At 43.2% G+C, this 17,703-nt stretch overlaps 1 protein-coding gene across 4 annotated transcripts; it reads right to left on the bottom strand.

Moving 5' to 3' along the window:
- Positions 1 to 1,464: 1,464 nt before the first annotated feature.
- Positions 1,465 to 17,703, bottom strand: tbc1d30 (TBC1 domain family, member 30). 4 transcript variants are annotated; one of them, XM_041030636.1, is made up of 15 exons: positions 16,974 to 17,703; positions 14,899 to 15,063; positions 10,375 to 10,436; positions 10,042 to 10,107; positions 9,077 to 9,202; positions 8,613 to 8,798; positions 8,377 to 8,446; positions 8,072 to 8,170; positions 7,809 to 7,977; positions 7,566 to 7,671; positions 7,357 to 7,463; positions 7,091 to 7,230; positions 5,687 to 5,911; positions 5,510 to 5,590; positions 1,465 to 4,109 (listed from the first exon to the last, which is right to left on the bottom strand). In XM_041030636.1, exons 1-15 carry the CDS (start codon positions 17,566 to 17,568, stop codon positions 2,842 to 2,844), a joined length of 3,465 nt encoding a protein of 1,154 aa, XP_040886570.1. In that variant the 5' UTR covers positions 17,569 to 17,703; the 3' UTR covers positions 1,465 to 2,841. The 4 variants fall into 4 exon arrangements, with proteins under 4 accessions (XP_040886570.1, XP_040886571.1, XP_040886572.1 ...); XM_041030637.1 differs by lacking the exon at positions 5,510 to 5,590; XM_041030638.1 differs by lacking the exons at positions 14,899 to 15,063; positions 16,974 to 17,703 and adding an exon at positions 12,237 to 12,754.

Genomic DNA, 17,703 nt, shown 5'->3' on the forward strand with positions numbered 1-17,703 from the left:
TGGAGCAGCCGTAGCAAAACACAAAGAATGAATGAGCTCAAACACACTTAAACAGACATTTGGCTACTGAAGATAAAAATAGTGGCAACAAACATTGTCATGAGGTTGTAAAGAAGACGAAAATAATGTGTAAAGCTGCAGAGACGCTTGATGGCACACAGAGGGGGATAACACACTTGTGGTGGCTGACAGGTGCTAAGACTAAAAACCATCCTTGTCTCCCCAGAGGATTACTGGATCTGACGCTCTATAACAATAGTTGAACATATATTATCATCATGGAGAACAATAACAGGACAAGTGCTAACACCAGCACACTGCCTACCATGATGGGCAAGCTGTTAAATCATGGCTACCTTTTGTACCAGGAGGGTGGTTTAACTGGCTGTTAAGGTGGGCTCTTTTAAAAAGCAAAAAAAAAAAAAAAGGCGCTGCAGAACTTGCCTGAGAATCATCACGTTTTTACGTTTTCTTCAATATCAGAGTAATCCAGTGACACTTGTCTGTACAATCACGAGTAAACTGCAAACTGGAACGGCTAACAGCTAATTCGGCTAAATTAACTTTCCATAATGTGAACAATTATAGGCTAAAAACGAGGCTAGTTGTAGCTGAATACATGGCATTCAGTCAATTATAGTCCAGACCTAGACTTTTACATCAAACATCACTTTTAATGTTTAATGTAACTGATTTTTGTCTGTATAATCTGGAAACGCTGGTTGTAGCATAGCTCTACCTGTGAGTTCACCTTATTTCAACACTGCAGCCCCGTTCAGGGAGTTAATCCCACTCACAACCGGCGTCTCTGGAGCTTTTCACTGACCACGTTTTCACTTTATCATACCAACATCATAATAATTCTCCTTTTGCATATTCACCAGAACTTTGTCCCTCTTATTCAACATCTCGGACTGTTTTACTTTCCCATAGCATCTAAACGTGTTAGCAAACCCAACTTTGAAAACCCCGGCAGATCAGAAACTTACCACCGTTTTGAAGAAACCTCCACGTTCCTTCACGACTCTTCAGACCAAAGGAAGGAAAAATAATCTGCCTGCTGCACATTAAAGACCATTTTAACTCGTCTCACAAGACACCGCTGTTCTACCGAAGCAAAGATGGCAAGCGGAAGCGATGTGTTGCCGCGGTGCACACCTCAATATCTTTCCCCAACTTTGGGGGTCAACGGTCATTATGGCGAAAATTTAACTAAACATTTTTAAAAACTATTTTCGTAAAACAGCCGGGAAAATAAATAAATACCAAATAATAGCAGTACCCAAGGTTGGTTTGAGTCAAGGCTTTGAAAGTGTCAAAGCAAACGTCTCAAATGTAAAAAACAATGATTTAGAGAGGCCCGAACTGGGGCTAAATATTTTCAGACATACTACTTTACATGTCATGATAAAAAAAAAAAAAGGACACAAACCTTGCTTTCTAAAAAATTATATTGCCTTTAATTTGCATTTTGACTAATCCCTTCTCTTGGCAACATCTGTGCTGAAAGCAGGATGTTATGCTGCAGCTGTGACATTTATTCCACTGAGAGGTTGTTGTTGTTTCTCCAGGCCATGACATGACTGACCATACTGGGATTTTTCCAGTCTGTCTGGACTGCATTTAAAGCCCAGTGACAAGCAGCAGCCTTGTGGTAAGTTTCCAAATAGGAATGCTTTCAGTATTTTCTGTAAACACAGCAACTAATGTGAGTTGATATAATATTTTTTCTGCTTCTGACGTATAAAGCATCACATTACATTTACCATATCTGAACACCACTTAAATTCTGGTCATGTTTCAGAATGAAAACCTTGACTTACATTTAGATTTTCCATTTTTCATTTATACTGTATTCACCTTCCAATGGCCAAAACAAAACTTGTCCAAGCTGGTCTCAGTCACATTCTCATTCACACTTACTTCATTTTTGATCGAGACATTACATTCCTCGTGTTCAACAGTCGAGACACATCACACACAGAGAATTATTTCACCATCACACAGAGAACAAAAGATGTGCAGTGCTTCAGGACATCACAAGTTTTATGAGTGGGCAGGAGGTTTTTTTGGGGGCACACACACATTATGTTTTCATGATTCTTCATTTACATTAATTCTTAGGTATACCTTATTTCTTGTGTTGTTATTTCTTTAAATACTTGGCATAGAAACAGCTGGATGGCTATTGTGTAATCACATATGAAAAAGGTACTTCAATGTGTTGATACATATGGTCTCAGTGAGTCCAGAAGGACACGTTTGTCCAGGCCAGAGTCCCCTCATGTGTCAGTCCGGGGAGAATCCTCATTCCTCAAGAGATACAGGTTTCCAGAACCAAGTGTAACTTAATGCCTCACCGAAGACACCATGTAGAATGTGTTTGCCTTCACATCTAATGTCTCATCTTTGTCTGTCATGTATTAATTATGGTCTAGAAGGACCTGCATAGGCCACTGTAAAGGGCTTTATACTGTGACAGTCCTATAGTCCTGTGTTCCACCCTCCTCGGCTTTACGGATCCGATGCAGCTGAAACACTAAACAAACCATAAAGAAATTTCCTTCACACTTACTAGTTCTTTAATGTTTGTCTGTAATGGCTTGTGAATTTCAGGATGACCCTTTTATCAGGTGAACCACAACCTTCCTCCTTCAGTACTGATAATCAGGCAACTTCTCCACGAATTTCAACTTTACATTTCTAGAACTTTCACTCCACTTTAAATAAGATATGGGTTATTTTGATACGCAGGAGGCAACACGGTGTAATTATAGAATGATTTTTCATATCATGTAATAACTGTGTGTTCCCAGCATCAGTTCAGGAGCGCTCAGGATTTCATCGACTCCCGGTGGTGCCGGCAGCACTACTTCGGTTGAGGTTGCGGCTGAGCTGGGGAAAGTGTACGGTGGGTGTTCTGGATGTGGGGCCGTAGAGACCGAGGTTTCTAGCTGCGGCTGATTTCCTCGGCTGCTTTACGCAAGGGAACGGGGAGAAGACGTGCTGTTTAGGAGTGGAGGTGGTGGAGGAGAACGCTGGGGTTGACGGAGAGGCGGAGATACGAGATTTGGAAGATGAGGAGACAGAAGAGAGTGAGGGAGTGGAAGGGCAGGAAGTTTTGTAAAAGGCGGAGGAGGCAGGAAGAGAGAGAGCAGATAAGCTATTAACTGATGAAGAGGATGGGAGGTGGAATGTGGAGCTTGGTGTTGGCGTGGAGGGTGGTCTAGGAGAGGATGAGCAGGATGGACCAAGAGAAGGCAATGTTGGGACCGCTGAGGGGGGTGGACTCGGGGTGGATGGGGAAGAAGAAGGGATGCCGGAGTTGGAGGAGTGGTGAGGTGGAGGTAGCACAATGGAGGGAAAGTGTCTGTCAGAGCTTCCTGAACCTGAGGATTCGGACTCTTTGTGTCTGTTTGAGGATGGCGGAGGAGGGAGTGGAGGGACTTGGGGTGCAGGTTTAGACTCTGGGAGTGTTGGCCGTGTTTCTGGGTTTGTACTGATGGGGGAGGTCAGGTTTGACTCGTCCTCTAGATCCAGGGAGTCCAGTTGCACCACCACCTCTGCAATTTCTGCTTCTTTTGTCTCATCCACAACCTGTGGAGCTTCTTCACATACAGACCCTGTAAAAGAGAGATCACGAGGTGGAGAAACGGAGGTGTCACTCCCCTCTTCCTGTTTCTCATCCTCTCTCTTGGTTTCCTCAATTTTTGTCTCCTCTTCACCCTCCAGTCTCACTGATCTTCCTTCCTCCTCCTTGTCATCTTCTCTTTCCTCTGAATCTTCAAAGCCCAGCTGTGCTCGAGCCCTGGCTATATTCCTCCGATGAACCCGGACATGAGCACGCCAAGGTGACCCGGTGCCTCCTCCAGAGCTGCCTGGAGATCCACTGCTATTGGAGGGCAATGAGCCACAGCGCTGCCTGGCCGGGGAGCCCTCGCTCTGGGACTGAAAAGCAGGTCGAGCCCCTGGCAGTGTGGATGTGCTAGTGGATGTGGGTCTGGAGCCCCAGGGACTTCCGCGTGGTTTCCGACCCAGAAGGAGGTGGTTGATCACAGAGCTGGAAGGGTTGAGTTGAGAGGCCAGGACACGGGTGGCTGGGCACTTGTCTGGATGAAAGGTGAAAGATAAAGGGACAAACAAAGACAGACTTACAGTTGATGCTAAGCACAAAGAGTCTCTAAAAAAAAAAAAGAAGAGGCAAGAAAAGAAAAAGATATTTGAGATATTAATTTCAGAGTGTATGTGAAATTGTGAAAATATTTTCATTGATTAATATTTAGTTGATTTCATTGATTAATATTCTGTTGATTGACTAATTCAATACTTGTGTAAACAGTAAATTAATGGCAGAGATGATGTAATTGTCCATTTGATCAGACAGACAGCTGTTCAGAGCATCTGCTGCCAAAAGCTTAGCACGTCCATCAGACACCAGAGGGTGTCCTGAGCTTTTGGTTTGTCTCTCACTGAAAAGACGGTTTTTGGATTATGGACATAATCATGTCTTGCTCTTTTCCTCTAAAAAAAAACTTAACATTACATTACATAACAGTCGTCTGCAGTGTTTTGGCCTTTTCCCAATGTCAGTAAACCATGTTAATGTAAACATGACTTTATAAAAGCTGATTGCTGAGGCACAGAGTTTAAATGGTGATTAGAGTGTAAAGCGATGAGTGTGTGTGCAGATGTTTGTATCTGAAGGGGAGTGACATCAAAGCTCACTGTAATACTGTTACACAAGCCTCAGAAATCATATGTTAGCAAGGGATGGGAGGAGCGGCAACAGGCAGAGTTAGAGTTTGTTAATGAGGGTTAGTAACAGGAGTTTGCCCAAAACTATACCACTACTGCAACCAGAACAAAAGCATCACCAGCTGTCCCAGCCACAGTACATCCTACACCAAACACTGCACTGCAGCCACCTTTGCTGTTTTTAGAAAATGAACCATACGCGTACAGTGTGAACCCTGCAGCATTTTGAGAGCGTGGTATGAATTCACGTGAGAGCAGCCATAACCTGATGTTGTAAATTTAGTCACACAGTGTTCACCGTTATACAACCTGGAAGAGATTCAATATTTTTGAGCCAGAAGTTCCTGCACCAGATTTCCAATGTTTCTTTTCCCCCACAGGGTTTTCAGTTCATCAAGAAAATTCTCACAGTGGTTCAGATACGAATGATAGAGCTTGTTTTTTCCCTACAACATAGAATACAACTGTTAAACTGCACAATGTACTGTACAATGTCAGCTGTGTACTTATCTTGACTGTGCGCGGTTAAAAAAAACATGACAATCATGTTCTTTTTGTGATTGCAATAGACTATATTTTCTAATTTATCCCAAATTGGAAGAAGAATTGGAAATCTGCCTTGGGAACCCCTGGTAAATGTATAGTACTACTACCCTCCTTAAATCAGCTGACTGCTTTTCAAACACCAATGATTGATTAGAGACCCTCAAATCAGCCCCAGAACACCCAGTTTCAGATGGTTCGGCACCAGTACCCTCAGTTTGTTGGCTGGTACTGTCGCTGTTGAGAGACTCCTGAAGAACTCCTGGACTTGTGGCCACTTCAGGTCCAAGTCCTATGAGTCACACATCATCGTAAAACATCTGACTTTCTGTTGTAGCTCGGACTTCATCTTTATGCCTATTTACTAGCTTTTTACTCTTCCCCCCACCTGTGCGTATGTAGAGTTGCATAGCCTGTTGCTGCTGCCGCCTCTTGATGCGTGTGTACTGCTTCTTCAGGGCGTAGATGTCGGTGCTCATCCGCTCCATCATCATGCTGTTGATGGCTGCTTGATGCTCCGCCCTGGCGCCTCCTCCGACTCCTCCGCCTGCCCCTCCGGCTCCCACTGCTCCTGGGCTCAGCTCTGCAATGTTTCCCTGCTCTGCTCGCTGGTCTGGAGGTAGAAAACAGAAGATCAGGTTGACCCAGCTTTTTACCGAACAAGGCTTGACTTTTTTTCTGCTTGTTAGGATTTTTGTCTTGACTGTGATGTTTGCTTTGACAAAGACGAATTTGTGAAACTTAAGAGATTGAGGTCAAGGGCTTTGGTTCAAAAGAAAAAAAGTAAAGATTCCAGCAAAACACATGAATCAGACGTAATCCAATGTGCCTTTTTTTAGGTCTTCTAAAGCTCCTTTTCTTACTTATTTGCTCACCCACTTTTGCTTTCATCCTTTTTAATCAAGATCAGCTGACCACTCAAGACAGCAAGAAGTACCAGAAAGAAAAAAGCCTCTTGATGCTATCTAAAGTAGACGATGCAGCAAAATCTGGCTGCGTTTCTGCTGAATTTATTTTAGGACACTGCACATGACTGAGACTGTTTTGGAGACCACAGTAATGCATTCAGTCTTCAGTTACTATATTCAAAGACTTTGGCTCTGAATGAAACCACCCCACACATGTGAGTCACTCCTTCCTGTTGTTTGCCACTGATGGCAACATGAGCATTTGAAGACAAGCTAAAAGTGCATTGTGTTGAGACATGTTTGACATTCACTTTACTGCATTTCTGTTTGTTTTTGCTTTATTTTCACTGAAGTGGGTCAGTAAGTTATTTTTCCATCAGAAGCTTTTCCTGCTTTTGTGCTGCAAAAAAACAAATCCAACCCTGTGGCGCACAATGTAAAATTCACTGTACAAGCCTGTAACAGCTGGCAGTCTAGTTTGTTTACTCTAATTATACTGCTGTCTCAGAGTGACTGTGGTCATGATTTATTGATGTTCACTGGCGACATGTAGCTCTTAAAAAGGTTCCTGTTCGAACCACGTCGAGTCAGTTGTACTGAGATTTAATTATGAGATTGAATTAAACTCTCAGGTCATTTCAAAATCTCTCTCTGGAGTGTGACCCTCAGGCTATTTGCCTTTTTGTCGTTGAAGGAGGAGGAAGTGGGGATTTGTCTGGAGGAAACAGATCAGAGCCGGTTCGTACTTGAAGTCAAATCGAGGGCAGAACATGAGGATTTGGGGCAACAGCTGGCCTCGAACCACTTGTCTGCAGTCCCTTCTAACCTCTCCCTGGGTTACCATTTAAATCCTGAGGGTCATCTCTTATGTCTGCTGCACTGACCTTTGAGATGTTTCTGGTATCTCTGCAGCTCAGGGGCCAGTAGGCCACCCAGGGGCCCGAGACAACCGAGTGCAGTCACCACAGAGTCTTCATCATCCATGTCGGCGTCATCATCGCTCTCCCAGCTGCCCAGACCACCACTGGAACATGACAATAACGTCTTCATCACCAACACTGTCAGTATCACGTTCCAGCTGGTCTGACTGTGCTCAGATCAACCTCAGATCACGAATGTATGTACTGGAATTTCTCAGTATAAAACAAACCTTCCATTGGATTTGACTGAGGTAGGGAACGGAGTGATGTTGTAGGTGTATTTCTCTCTCAGCTCAGCCAGTTGAGGGAAAGGAAACACTGCCATGGAATAAACCTCCTGACAGACAGTGGGGTGTATGTTAATATCACATATTGTATATCAATTTAACAACATCATGGAATTGTTTTAAAAGGCGTGAGCAGTTTGTTTATCCCTCACCTGCATGAGTTCAGTAGGATCGATGAGGTTGTGCTCCAGCATCTCCTGAGTGAGACAACCCATCGTGCTGTAAAACTCATCTGCTGTCTGACAGTACTCGATCCTCCTGGACAAAGACACAGGGAGGAGGGGAGACAGTGGTTGAAAGACATGAAAACCAGGGACAGGGGAGCAGGGGGAAAAGACGAGGACATAGAAAATGAAATTTAAAAAAACAAAACACATAAACAAAGGTTTGCTTACTCTCCCAGTCTCTCCCAGATAGCGAGGGCCACCCGAAACAGCACCTCCGACCCCTCGAAGAAAACCGAGTCCCAGATCTTCAGCACGGTGGACGCCGGCAGGCAGGTGGCGAACATGGTAAGGAACCACTGCATAGTGAAGACGTTGGTCAGTGGAGGCTCGTAACTGCCTGAAAGAGGGAGACACATGTTATTTGTGATATTAGGTATAATGTGATTAGTGCATACACACGCATAAACACTGACACACACACAGATTTGTACCTCCAGCCTCCCTGTTGGCTGCTTTCTGAAGGTGGTGGAGGTGCTGGGACAGTCTGGGCAGCTTTAGACGCAGAAGGTCTCTGAACACCGCCATGTCCACTGACAGGAGGAGACATTACACGGTAACAGGATAAGTTGGTTAGAGATTAAATATAACAGTCAATAAAGTCTCAGATCAGTAGGTACCATGGGACACAGACATATTCCAGACCTTACAGTATACCTAACATTTTCCCTTTTTTATCCTGTTCAGGATGTCTTCAGTTTCAATATACATCAGCTTGTGTGTGCGTCACCGTGTTTACCTGACAGTGCTCGAAGGTTGTTGGCAAAATAACTTTCTGGCAGCACTTTGTCAATCAGATAGATCATGACCTGAATACAAAAGAGCAGAAAAAAAGAGAAATCTGTTGCAGCACAGTGTTAAATCATATCAAAACAGAAACTCCATCAGAAAGTTTAACTCCAAAGACTTACTGCATACAGCATAAAGTTTGAGCATCATTGCTGTAACATCATTACTGTTGTTGAGTGCGTATACCTTAAGTGCATCGCTCTCATTTCCCTCTGTAACTTCCAGTATGAGAGCAGCCAGGACATTGAATCCTTGGCAGTAACCCACAGCTTTATTCCAGCGGGCGTATGCGAGCAGCACCCTCTTCAGCACCACCCTGTCCTGCTCTCCCTCCTGGCCACAATAAGAGCTGCAGCCAGTCCTGTGCAGGTCCTGGATATGAGGAGGATGTACAGCATGGATTAAGGCACAAGCCTTATGCTTTAACCTCAGCGGTCAGGAGAACAAATACATACAGTTACACCAATGTTTCACAGCCACACTGTGCTCGGTCTGCTGAGGCTGAGGCTGGGCACCGTGCTGCTGACTCAGGACACACAAATACACATGCAAACACAAAACACAAGTGCCTGGAAACTCCCCTGCACATATTCTGTGCACACACATTTGTCTCATCCACAAACCCAAAGACAAAAATGCTATCTGGTTACCTTGACGATTTGAATTCCGAGGGAGTCGTCGTCTGGGTTGCTACGCTCGTTAAAGGCAAAACGAAGAGTCTTCTCCCAGTCAATAGAGATACTGTGCAGGTACTGGTCTGCTAATGTTAGCCAAACCTACACAAGAACAACAATAGTAGATACACAATGAACTACATAGTGCTGCAAAAATACCTGTGACTCTAAGAAGGTGAAGGAAACTAGAGAAATGGTTTCGATATCAGGAAAGACAACAAATACAGATTTTCACTAACTGTCCCCACGGAGTTATATGAACAAATATTTAAACCTTCCTTCCAAAATATTCTCAGGTTTCTGTTTCCTCCAGCACTTCTTTGTTCACAGTGACTCGTTTTGTTTTGCACGTTCACTCAAGAGACAAGATTTCATTGTTTATCTCCTCTGACAGGATGAAAGTAATTGCTTCCATTTCTTTGCTTGCTCATCCCAGGAGATAAAGTTAAGATGTGTGATGAATGGAGCATTGTAGACAAAGTGCCTCCGCATATTTTTCTTTTAGAAAATGCTGTCTCTCTCTCACGCCTGTAAAACTCTGCTTGCAGGTTAACAAAAACAAAGAAAACATACTTTTCTTCTAATAGCACAACTGGGTCATCAATTTCTTTTCCCCTCTGGGTTCAAAACAGATACAAGGAGGACAGAAATTCATAAGGTTTTATTTATCAAAATGTTTTTTTGTATGGAAGATATTTCGGGTCCAAACAAAAGTAACACCCACGGGTCATGGCTCACAGTTCACACAGGCGTTTACTCAGCATGCAACAATTACAGGGCTGCAATGGAGCTGCTAAATTTAGCTTTTCAAAATAATCTGCTTCTTAGATTTTCATGCCCAGTGAGGCTTGCTGAATTCAGCAAAGCACTACATTGACAACAAGGAAAAAAGGCAACTGTTCCAACAAAGCCATGTGATGTACTCAGTTAAAGTTTCATACCCTCTTCCTCCATTCCTTTGGTATCCCAGTAGGAAGCCTGGCCACTGCTTTAAGGGCATCGTACCACTGTAGGCAGGAAAACACACACAGTTTTATTTTACATTTTTAATTAACCAGCACACTCCCACTGAGGCTGTGGTTGTAAAAGTGTAACCTGCCAATACAATATTAATAAGTTAAGAGAAAATAGATTAAGAAAATAGTTAAGAGAAAAAAAAGAGTAAATCACATTCACTAAATCACTAAAAGCAGAAACAAAGCAGAGCATCTGACAAACTGAGGTCTCTGCTGGAACATGCTGAATTTAAACTGAGCTGATGGGCTGTAGCTCACCTGCTGGAATCCATTCTTTCCCAGCGATGGTTCAATGGTAAACTTCAGCCTCGTGTCAACTCCTGCAAAATAACAGAGACATCTGGTTGGTTAGACTAGTGCTGAACCACGCGTGGACGACTGTCACTGTCAACAACCCCAAGTTCCCAAAAGTCACTGTACAGAAGATGACAAACTTAAATTTGGAAAAATATTAATAAAATGATCATATTTTATAATGTATGTGTTCAAACTATATACACAATGTGTGGTTATTTTACTATATACACTTTATTATGTACATGTGAGCATCATGTGTGTTGGTAGGCTCCTGCCAATGCTTAACTGATCTCGCATATAGTTTCACTAAGAGAGTTTATGTTGTGAATGAAAACGGAAAAAAAGCTTCAGAGAACAGTTTAGCTTCACTCACACCGGAAGCTGTGGGCGTTTTTTTTTTTTTTTAACCTGTGCACTAAACTGCCGCGATGAATGAATATATTTAACCGCCATCAGGTGGTATCATAATCAAATCGCCTAGAGTTGTTATATATATATATATATTTATACCGGCTGTAGTTTTGATATTTAATCTTTCAGAGTCTGACGAGTCGCTGTCCACTTCCTGGTGGTGCTGAACTCCTTTCGATCTCCGCCTCACTGAAATCTCGTAAAATCTCTTTGCAAATACACACGAACTTTCTTATAGAAAGTATTTAGACCAGTAGGCTAAAGCCCCGCCGAAGACCAAACGGAAATGAAATTTTGATCTGAGGTTGCGAGGGATGGTCCTGATATGTCTCGGCTCTGGGCCAAACCGCTCCGGCTGCAGCCATTTCTCCTCCTCCCCTCATCCGGCAGAGTCTCTGGGGGATCAGTCGCTCTCTCACAGGGCAGCAGATTACACTGGGAGTATGAAGAATATATTTATCTCTCCGATAACAAAGCCAAAATAAAAGACAAAATGGGTGTTTAACCTGCATGGTCCGCCTCTGTCGTTCTGTCCTGCGCCATTCTGCATGAGCGCCGCTTTATTCTGCGGTTTGCTCTCACAGCTTTGGGAGAGGATTAACACGGAAAACCCTCCTACTTCCCTGTCACAGATTAGTCCAACAACTCTGACACACAACGTGTATTTAACTGAGGTCGGCGGCATCAGCGCGGTCCAGAGGACACACATCGTAACAGTTGAATTTCTCTGAGGTTGAACTGAACTGATATGAACCCAGCTGAGACCAGTGGAGGATGAATGCATGACCTATATCATAATTTCCTACAGATGCATGAAAACAAAGCCGTAACCCTTGGTGGTAGCTGGTGTTCGGCAGCTGCAGAACTTCTCAACAACAAAATAAATGTCCAAAAAGTCACATATCAGATCGTTTGAAACAGGTTATATGAAACTGGTCATCTGTACTTCATTTACAGATTTCAGTATCAGGCCAGCTGACAGCACCTGGTGTCTGTTTCTTTAAACTGTCAAAATGTCCACATTCCAGCAAATGTAGAGAGACGTGGATGTTTTTGCTAGTTACATAGATGAAACCACACCTGAAGCTCATCAACACTTTGAACTCATTGGAAGTCAGATTGGTTATTCAGTCAGGTTTAACTCTCAGTGATGAAAATCACCTTAACACACCTTAAGTTGGTTAATTGTAATGTGGCAAATGACAGGAATTTATCAGCTGACAATTTCAGCAGCCAATTAAAACTTTATGAGGGTATCTGTGAGAATGTTACTGGTGTTTGCCCATTAAACCACACGCTTACACATAATCAGTCCTGATGTTGTACCACTTTGTTTCCATAATGTTTAATACTAAATACTAAACTATGCGATGAGCCTGTCCGATCCGGACACGCGTGTTCTGATGGGTCACCTGGCTCTAAGGTGCAGAGCAGCCGGGGTGCGCTCCTGGATATCCCGTTCCGTTTCTTCAGGACGTTGCTGATGATGTTACCGACCCCTCCCGATCCCTGCTGCCGCTGCTTCACGCCCACCCTCGGCCTCCTGCCGGCGGCGGGGAGCCGCTCCTGCCTCATCGGGAATCAAACCGTTCAGTCCGCTCGATCACCTCATCGCTTTGTCCCCGCTTGATTGCGTCTTCGCCGGAGAAAGAGAAGCCATCCCACAGGCCTGGGGCGCAGCTGATCCTCCAGACGCCTTCCGCCAAGACGTTAAAAAAATTAATCGATTAAACTGATGTTTCAAATCTCTTCCGGTGATGGTTTGTGTTTCCGACTCATGCCCAAAGAAACGACAGATCATTCAGTTTGTTATTCTCGGTGCAGTGAAATCCAGGAAGACATGTTCATGCGACTCAGATATCTAAATAAAATATGACTGAAATGTCAAAAAATAGCGGTTGAAGAAATAAGGGTTTCTGCTGCTTGTGGTCGGTAGAGCTGCTGAGGCTCTACACCTCCTCATCCTCCTCCGGCGCAGCGTCACCGGGAGGAGGTGCAAGGATGGAGGGATGCGGTAGGATGCAGAGACACGTGGGGAGGAGACAGAGAGGGATGAGGTAATGGTGGAGGAGAGCATGAAGAGAGAGGGTGGAGGAAGGATGGATTTTTGTTTCCTTAACCCACTAAGTGTTTGGACAGCTAATACAACAATCACAGCTTGTACTGTAAACGTGGAAAATCAAACTCAGACAGGGATCTGACGTCTGAATAACAGTCCACTGAGGAAATACTGAAATATTCAGATTAAACTGTAAACAACCCACACGCACAGAGAAGGTTTTATTCCTAACATTAAAAACAACACGGAACAAAAAAGTCCCACTGGATCATCTACAGCCCACGAGGTGAGACAGGATTTGATTTAAATACAGCAAAGACCTGAGGCCAAATGACTCACTGCCAGATAAAACATTTAGATTCTCCTCTCTGTGGCTGCTACTACCAGCTATTTTCATCAAAGATCAATCTATCAATCATTTCTTCAGTTAACTGATTAAAAAATACCCATCACAAGTTCCTCAGACTGTCTGAGCAACAGCTCAGCTGGGTCTGAATTCAAAACAAAAATCATTCTTTAAAACACAGTGTGCACTTTCCTCATACCTGTGAGGCACAGCTTCCACCGAGACGCGAGCCTACAGTCCACTGCAGACTTAAAACTGAGCAAACATTGGCTGACTGATTGATACACAGTCACCTACTGAACCAAACGGCTTGGCAAATAAGTAGAGGGCAATCAAAGAGATGACATTTGCAATCTAAATCCATGAACCACGACTGCTTCCTGAGTGGAAAAGACATCCAGTATTAATGACGTTTTCAATCAATATCTGCAAACAGCCTTGATGACGATAATGAAAAAAAGGCCTTGATGTTAATGCTTCATAGCCGATGCTGCATCATAATAAATGACCTTGCTGCTAGATGTTTTTGCCACTGCTCTTAATATTGTATTTTCTTTTATAACTCAAGATACAGGCCGGCTCGTTCCATCTTCATGCTACTATAAAATGCAGAGATCAGATTAATATTAGTACTGAAATGGCCGTGTGGTATTTTACACCCTACCTCCATGTGAGCCCACCATGCTGCATGTTGAAAGAAAAAGACAGTTAAAAATAAAAGCAAAATTATAACATGCACCTAAATTCTTTCAGTTATGTTATGTACTTTTTTCTTCATTTCAAGCACAAAAAACTGAACCACTCTAAACACCTGTGGGGAAAATCCTTTACAAGGCTAACTGTGTGAAGAAGCTCAGAAACTGTCGGCTGACATGTTAAATGTTTCAGTAAAATGAAATAAAGTTGACATCATAGATTTAGTCCTGTTCTTATTCTCCAAAACTTCCAACAAGTTCCTGGTTAGGCTTTTGAATTCCCTGTTTATATCAGTGAAAGATGAGGTTTAATCCATAATCTTTTCCCTGGAAAAAAAAATTACCTTATCGGCCATGTTATTACAAACATCTCTTACATAACAGAATATTCAATTGAATTGTTTCAGGAGCAGCTTTGAAGCTGAAGAGTCGGGAGATTGGAATATAAAAATGAACATACAATTTCCCCCGAGTCTTTCACTCTGGGCCAAAGTCACAGTCCATTATGTAAATTCAAGACCGTAATTTTCATACTACACTTGATACGACAACTAGTGCATGCAATGCATTCACCCTGCTTGGCTTTTTGTACTTTTGGCTGAACTTTGAAATGTGTTTACTCTGGATTTTAAGCCTGTGATTGGTTTTCAGAGAACCTGATCATATTAAAGATTTGCAGAAAATCACATGAGAGCATAAAACTATGATTTTTAAATAAAGAATATAATTCTATTGACTCACTTTTCTTTGTTTGGATTGAAATGCAAATTTTAAAGAAGCTTGTGGTATTACACAATAGTGGATTTTGTTTGTGATACTATTTCGCCTTTATAAAAATGAATGGGTCCTAATAAGAACTCCCACAAGGGCTTTCACAGCAGCTGCATTTGTACCTTCTTCACTACAACTGCAGGCCCCCAGGAGCCCTTGTGAGTGTTTAGTATTAAAGCAAAGAGAGAACTATATATTCTTACGTCGTTTCTGTGAGACAGCTTGAAGACACGCTGTGATAATGTCATAGTTCTTCTGCAGTTTGTGGTGGAGTCGGTCTCGTCTCTTCAGCTGGCGAATCAGCTTGGCCGACTGCAGGCCTGTGCGATATTTCACCTCCTGGATGATCGCATGCAGCTCCTCAGGGGCTGAGAAAGCACACAGAGATGTCTAAAATATAATGTATTCTAAATAAGGCCATGTGATAAAGTTTGGACTAACATGTGATGTCTGGACTCAACTGAACAATCAGAACATCACAGTCATTTGTCTGTTTTCCAAGCTGCAGGCAAAGAGGAAATGAGAACCAGAGCATCGCCCCACATAAACACACATCCTCCTCCCATTCACACAAAACCTTTTTAGGCTGAAGAAAATCTGATTATTAGCTGAAGATTACACAGTACACGAGACATTAACAAAACTAACTAACTTTAAAGCAAAAGAGTATAAATGCAGAGTAAACACCAGCAATAACAATAATGAAGAAATAACTTTATACTGAAACTGCTATCTGCCACAAATGAGGCAGTCATCATCCAGACAACCAAAAAGGTTTTGTCTAAATCAATGGAAATAAAACTAATCAATTTATTATTCCTTTATGTCCAGTATTAAGTCAAAATATTTGCTCTTTATGGCTTTAAACATATCTGCTGCTTTTCTTCATTACATCTTTGGATTCATTAATTCATTAATCAAAACAAATGACAGATTAATTAATAATGAAAATACTCATTATTTTCGGATATGAATAATAATCATCTTTTTGCCTCCATTTCCAGAAAAAAAAACCCCTTGAAAATTCACATTACCCCTCATCCACAGGGAGGTCAGACACCTATAGACAACTCCCTGGAGCTCCAAGGATTTTCCTGAAGCACATTTTAGCAAGCTGAAAGCTTACTTAACGAGCTTACTTAATATACCACTCAGCTGCTGACCAATAAACAACTGTATAGCTTTACCAAAAGAGACCTAAACCTCACTACAGCCCTTACTACACACATTAGAGGCAGTGTCCACATGTTTTATCTGTTCTTTGAGACATTATCAGAGCCCTTCCTCTTCCTGAGTGGCGGCCGTCTGCATTGTTTAACTTGACTGAGGCTCACATGCGAAGAGGGCAAACAGTGAACTCGCAGGCCTGGCAGTATTTACTGTAGGATTCCACTTTAACAGAGGAAACAATGGCAGCGCGGCACTCACAGTAACATGCCTTTCAAGGCGCTGAGGCAACACTAGAAAATGAGCTGTCAACACACTAATCGTCCTCTGGGTCTGAGTGTGTTTGTGTCTGCATACTCCGGCTGCTTTCTCCTGATTTCTGATTACAGCAAACCCTTGCAGACCAGCCAGCTACACAGCTTGATAAACCAAACAATCTTAAAAAGGCACATACCTCATATTACAGACTAGTTTTATTGAAGGAATTATTGCGCATATGAGTAGTTCACGAAGCTAAGAGCAAATCCATGTCAGATTAAGTCTCATATTATTAAAGTTCATCTTCTGTTTGCTGTCTCCCTTCCTAGGTGACTTAGCTTTAAAAATACTGTTGTAGTGTAACTGGTTCCTGTGTGGGAGTAAATGAAATGGGTGGATAATTTCTGATTTCCAGTCATGGCCTCCACAATGCTATTTACTGTTAATTAATTGTATTTTCTAAGGATGCAACGGCCCCTAATCTGACCTTACTAAGCAGATCAGGTATCTGCCAGACATGACCAATACACATTAAATAGTTTCTTTGTCTTGGCCATAATAAAATTCAGTGTATCTGCTAAACATTTCAGTACTGGGAAAATATCCTGAGTCGGATCCATAACATTGTCATTTAAGTTTACATCTGATATTTGATGTAACTGTGATGCTTAGTGTGGCTGCAGATAACTAAAAAAAACACTGCTTGTTCAGTACATGCAACCTCTCTGGCCACTGGATGGCCTTGTTTATCCAGCATGCATCTGTCTGCAGGGTGAACACATTCTTCACCAGCCCATGCCACCTGTGGTCAACGCCCCTGCAACACACAAACACCTGTCCACACGCCCCTCACCTTTCTGGGCCAGGTAGTTCATCTGATGCCTCCTTGTGTGCTTCTCCTGGAGCTCCTGGAGGAAGCTGGACCCGGAGTTACTGCGGCCCAGGAAAGCATCTGATCCAGACGCCTCGGTGGAGCTGTCCCAGCTGTCCACATTCCTCCTGCTGCCTCCACTGTAGGTCTCATAAAGCTCCACCAAGAGGCAGTCCACTATGGACGTCCTCGGAGCTTTAAGTCCATCACCTTGGAGTTCAGAGTCACTGTCACCGGTCGAGTTGGCCCTTTGGGTGGCAGTACCGGTGCCAGGAGGAGCTCCGTGCTCGCTGGGGACCTCCTGCTGTCCCGGAGGTGATGATGTGTCATTCGGTGACTCAGCGGTGCTCGTCCACTGCTGAAAGCCGGAGAAATCCTCCTGGAGAGAGGCGGCCGAGTTGACAAAAACGCCGCTCTCGTCTTCGGAGAACACGCCGCCGTCGCATATGTCAACTTCCAAAAGTTCGTTCCCATTCAATTTCAGCTCCGACGCCATTTCTCCATTGGCGACAAACTTAGCTAAGACTAACGCTCTGATCCTCCGATAGTTCTGACGGCTCGAACTGTCATTTTTCATACAACACCGCTAATGTTTGAAAGTTTTCTCCGAGAGTCTCGAGGAGGACAGAGCTCGCGGACCACTCCATTCACATCCAGAACGGTAGAAACTCGCCCGACAGCTTCCAGTTTCCTCCTTGTGTTCCGGACTCGA

This window comes from Toxotes jaculatrix, chromosome 22, assembly GCF_017976425.1.
Source record: "Toxotes jaculatrix isolate fToxJac2 chromosome 22, fToxJac2.pri, whole genome shotgun sequence".
Lineage (NCBI taxonomy): Eukaryota > Metazoa > Chordata > Actinopteri > Toxotidae > Toxotes > Toxotes jaculatrix.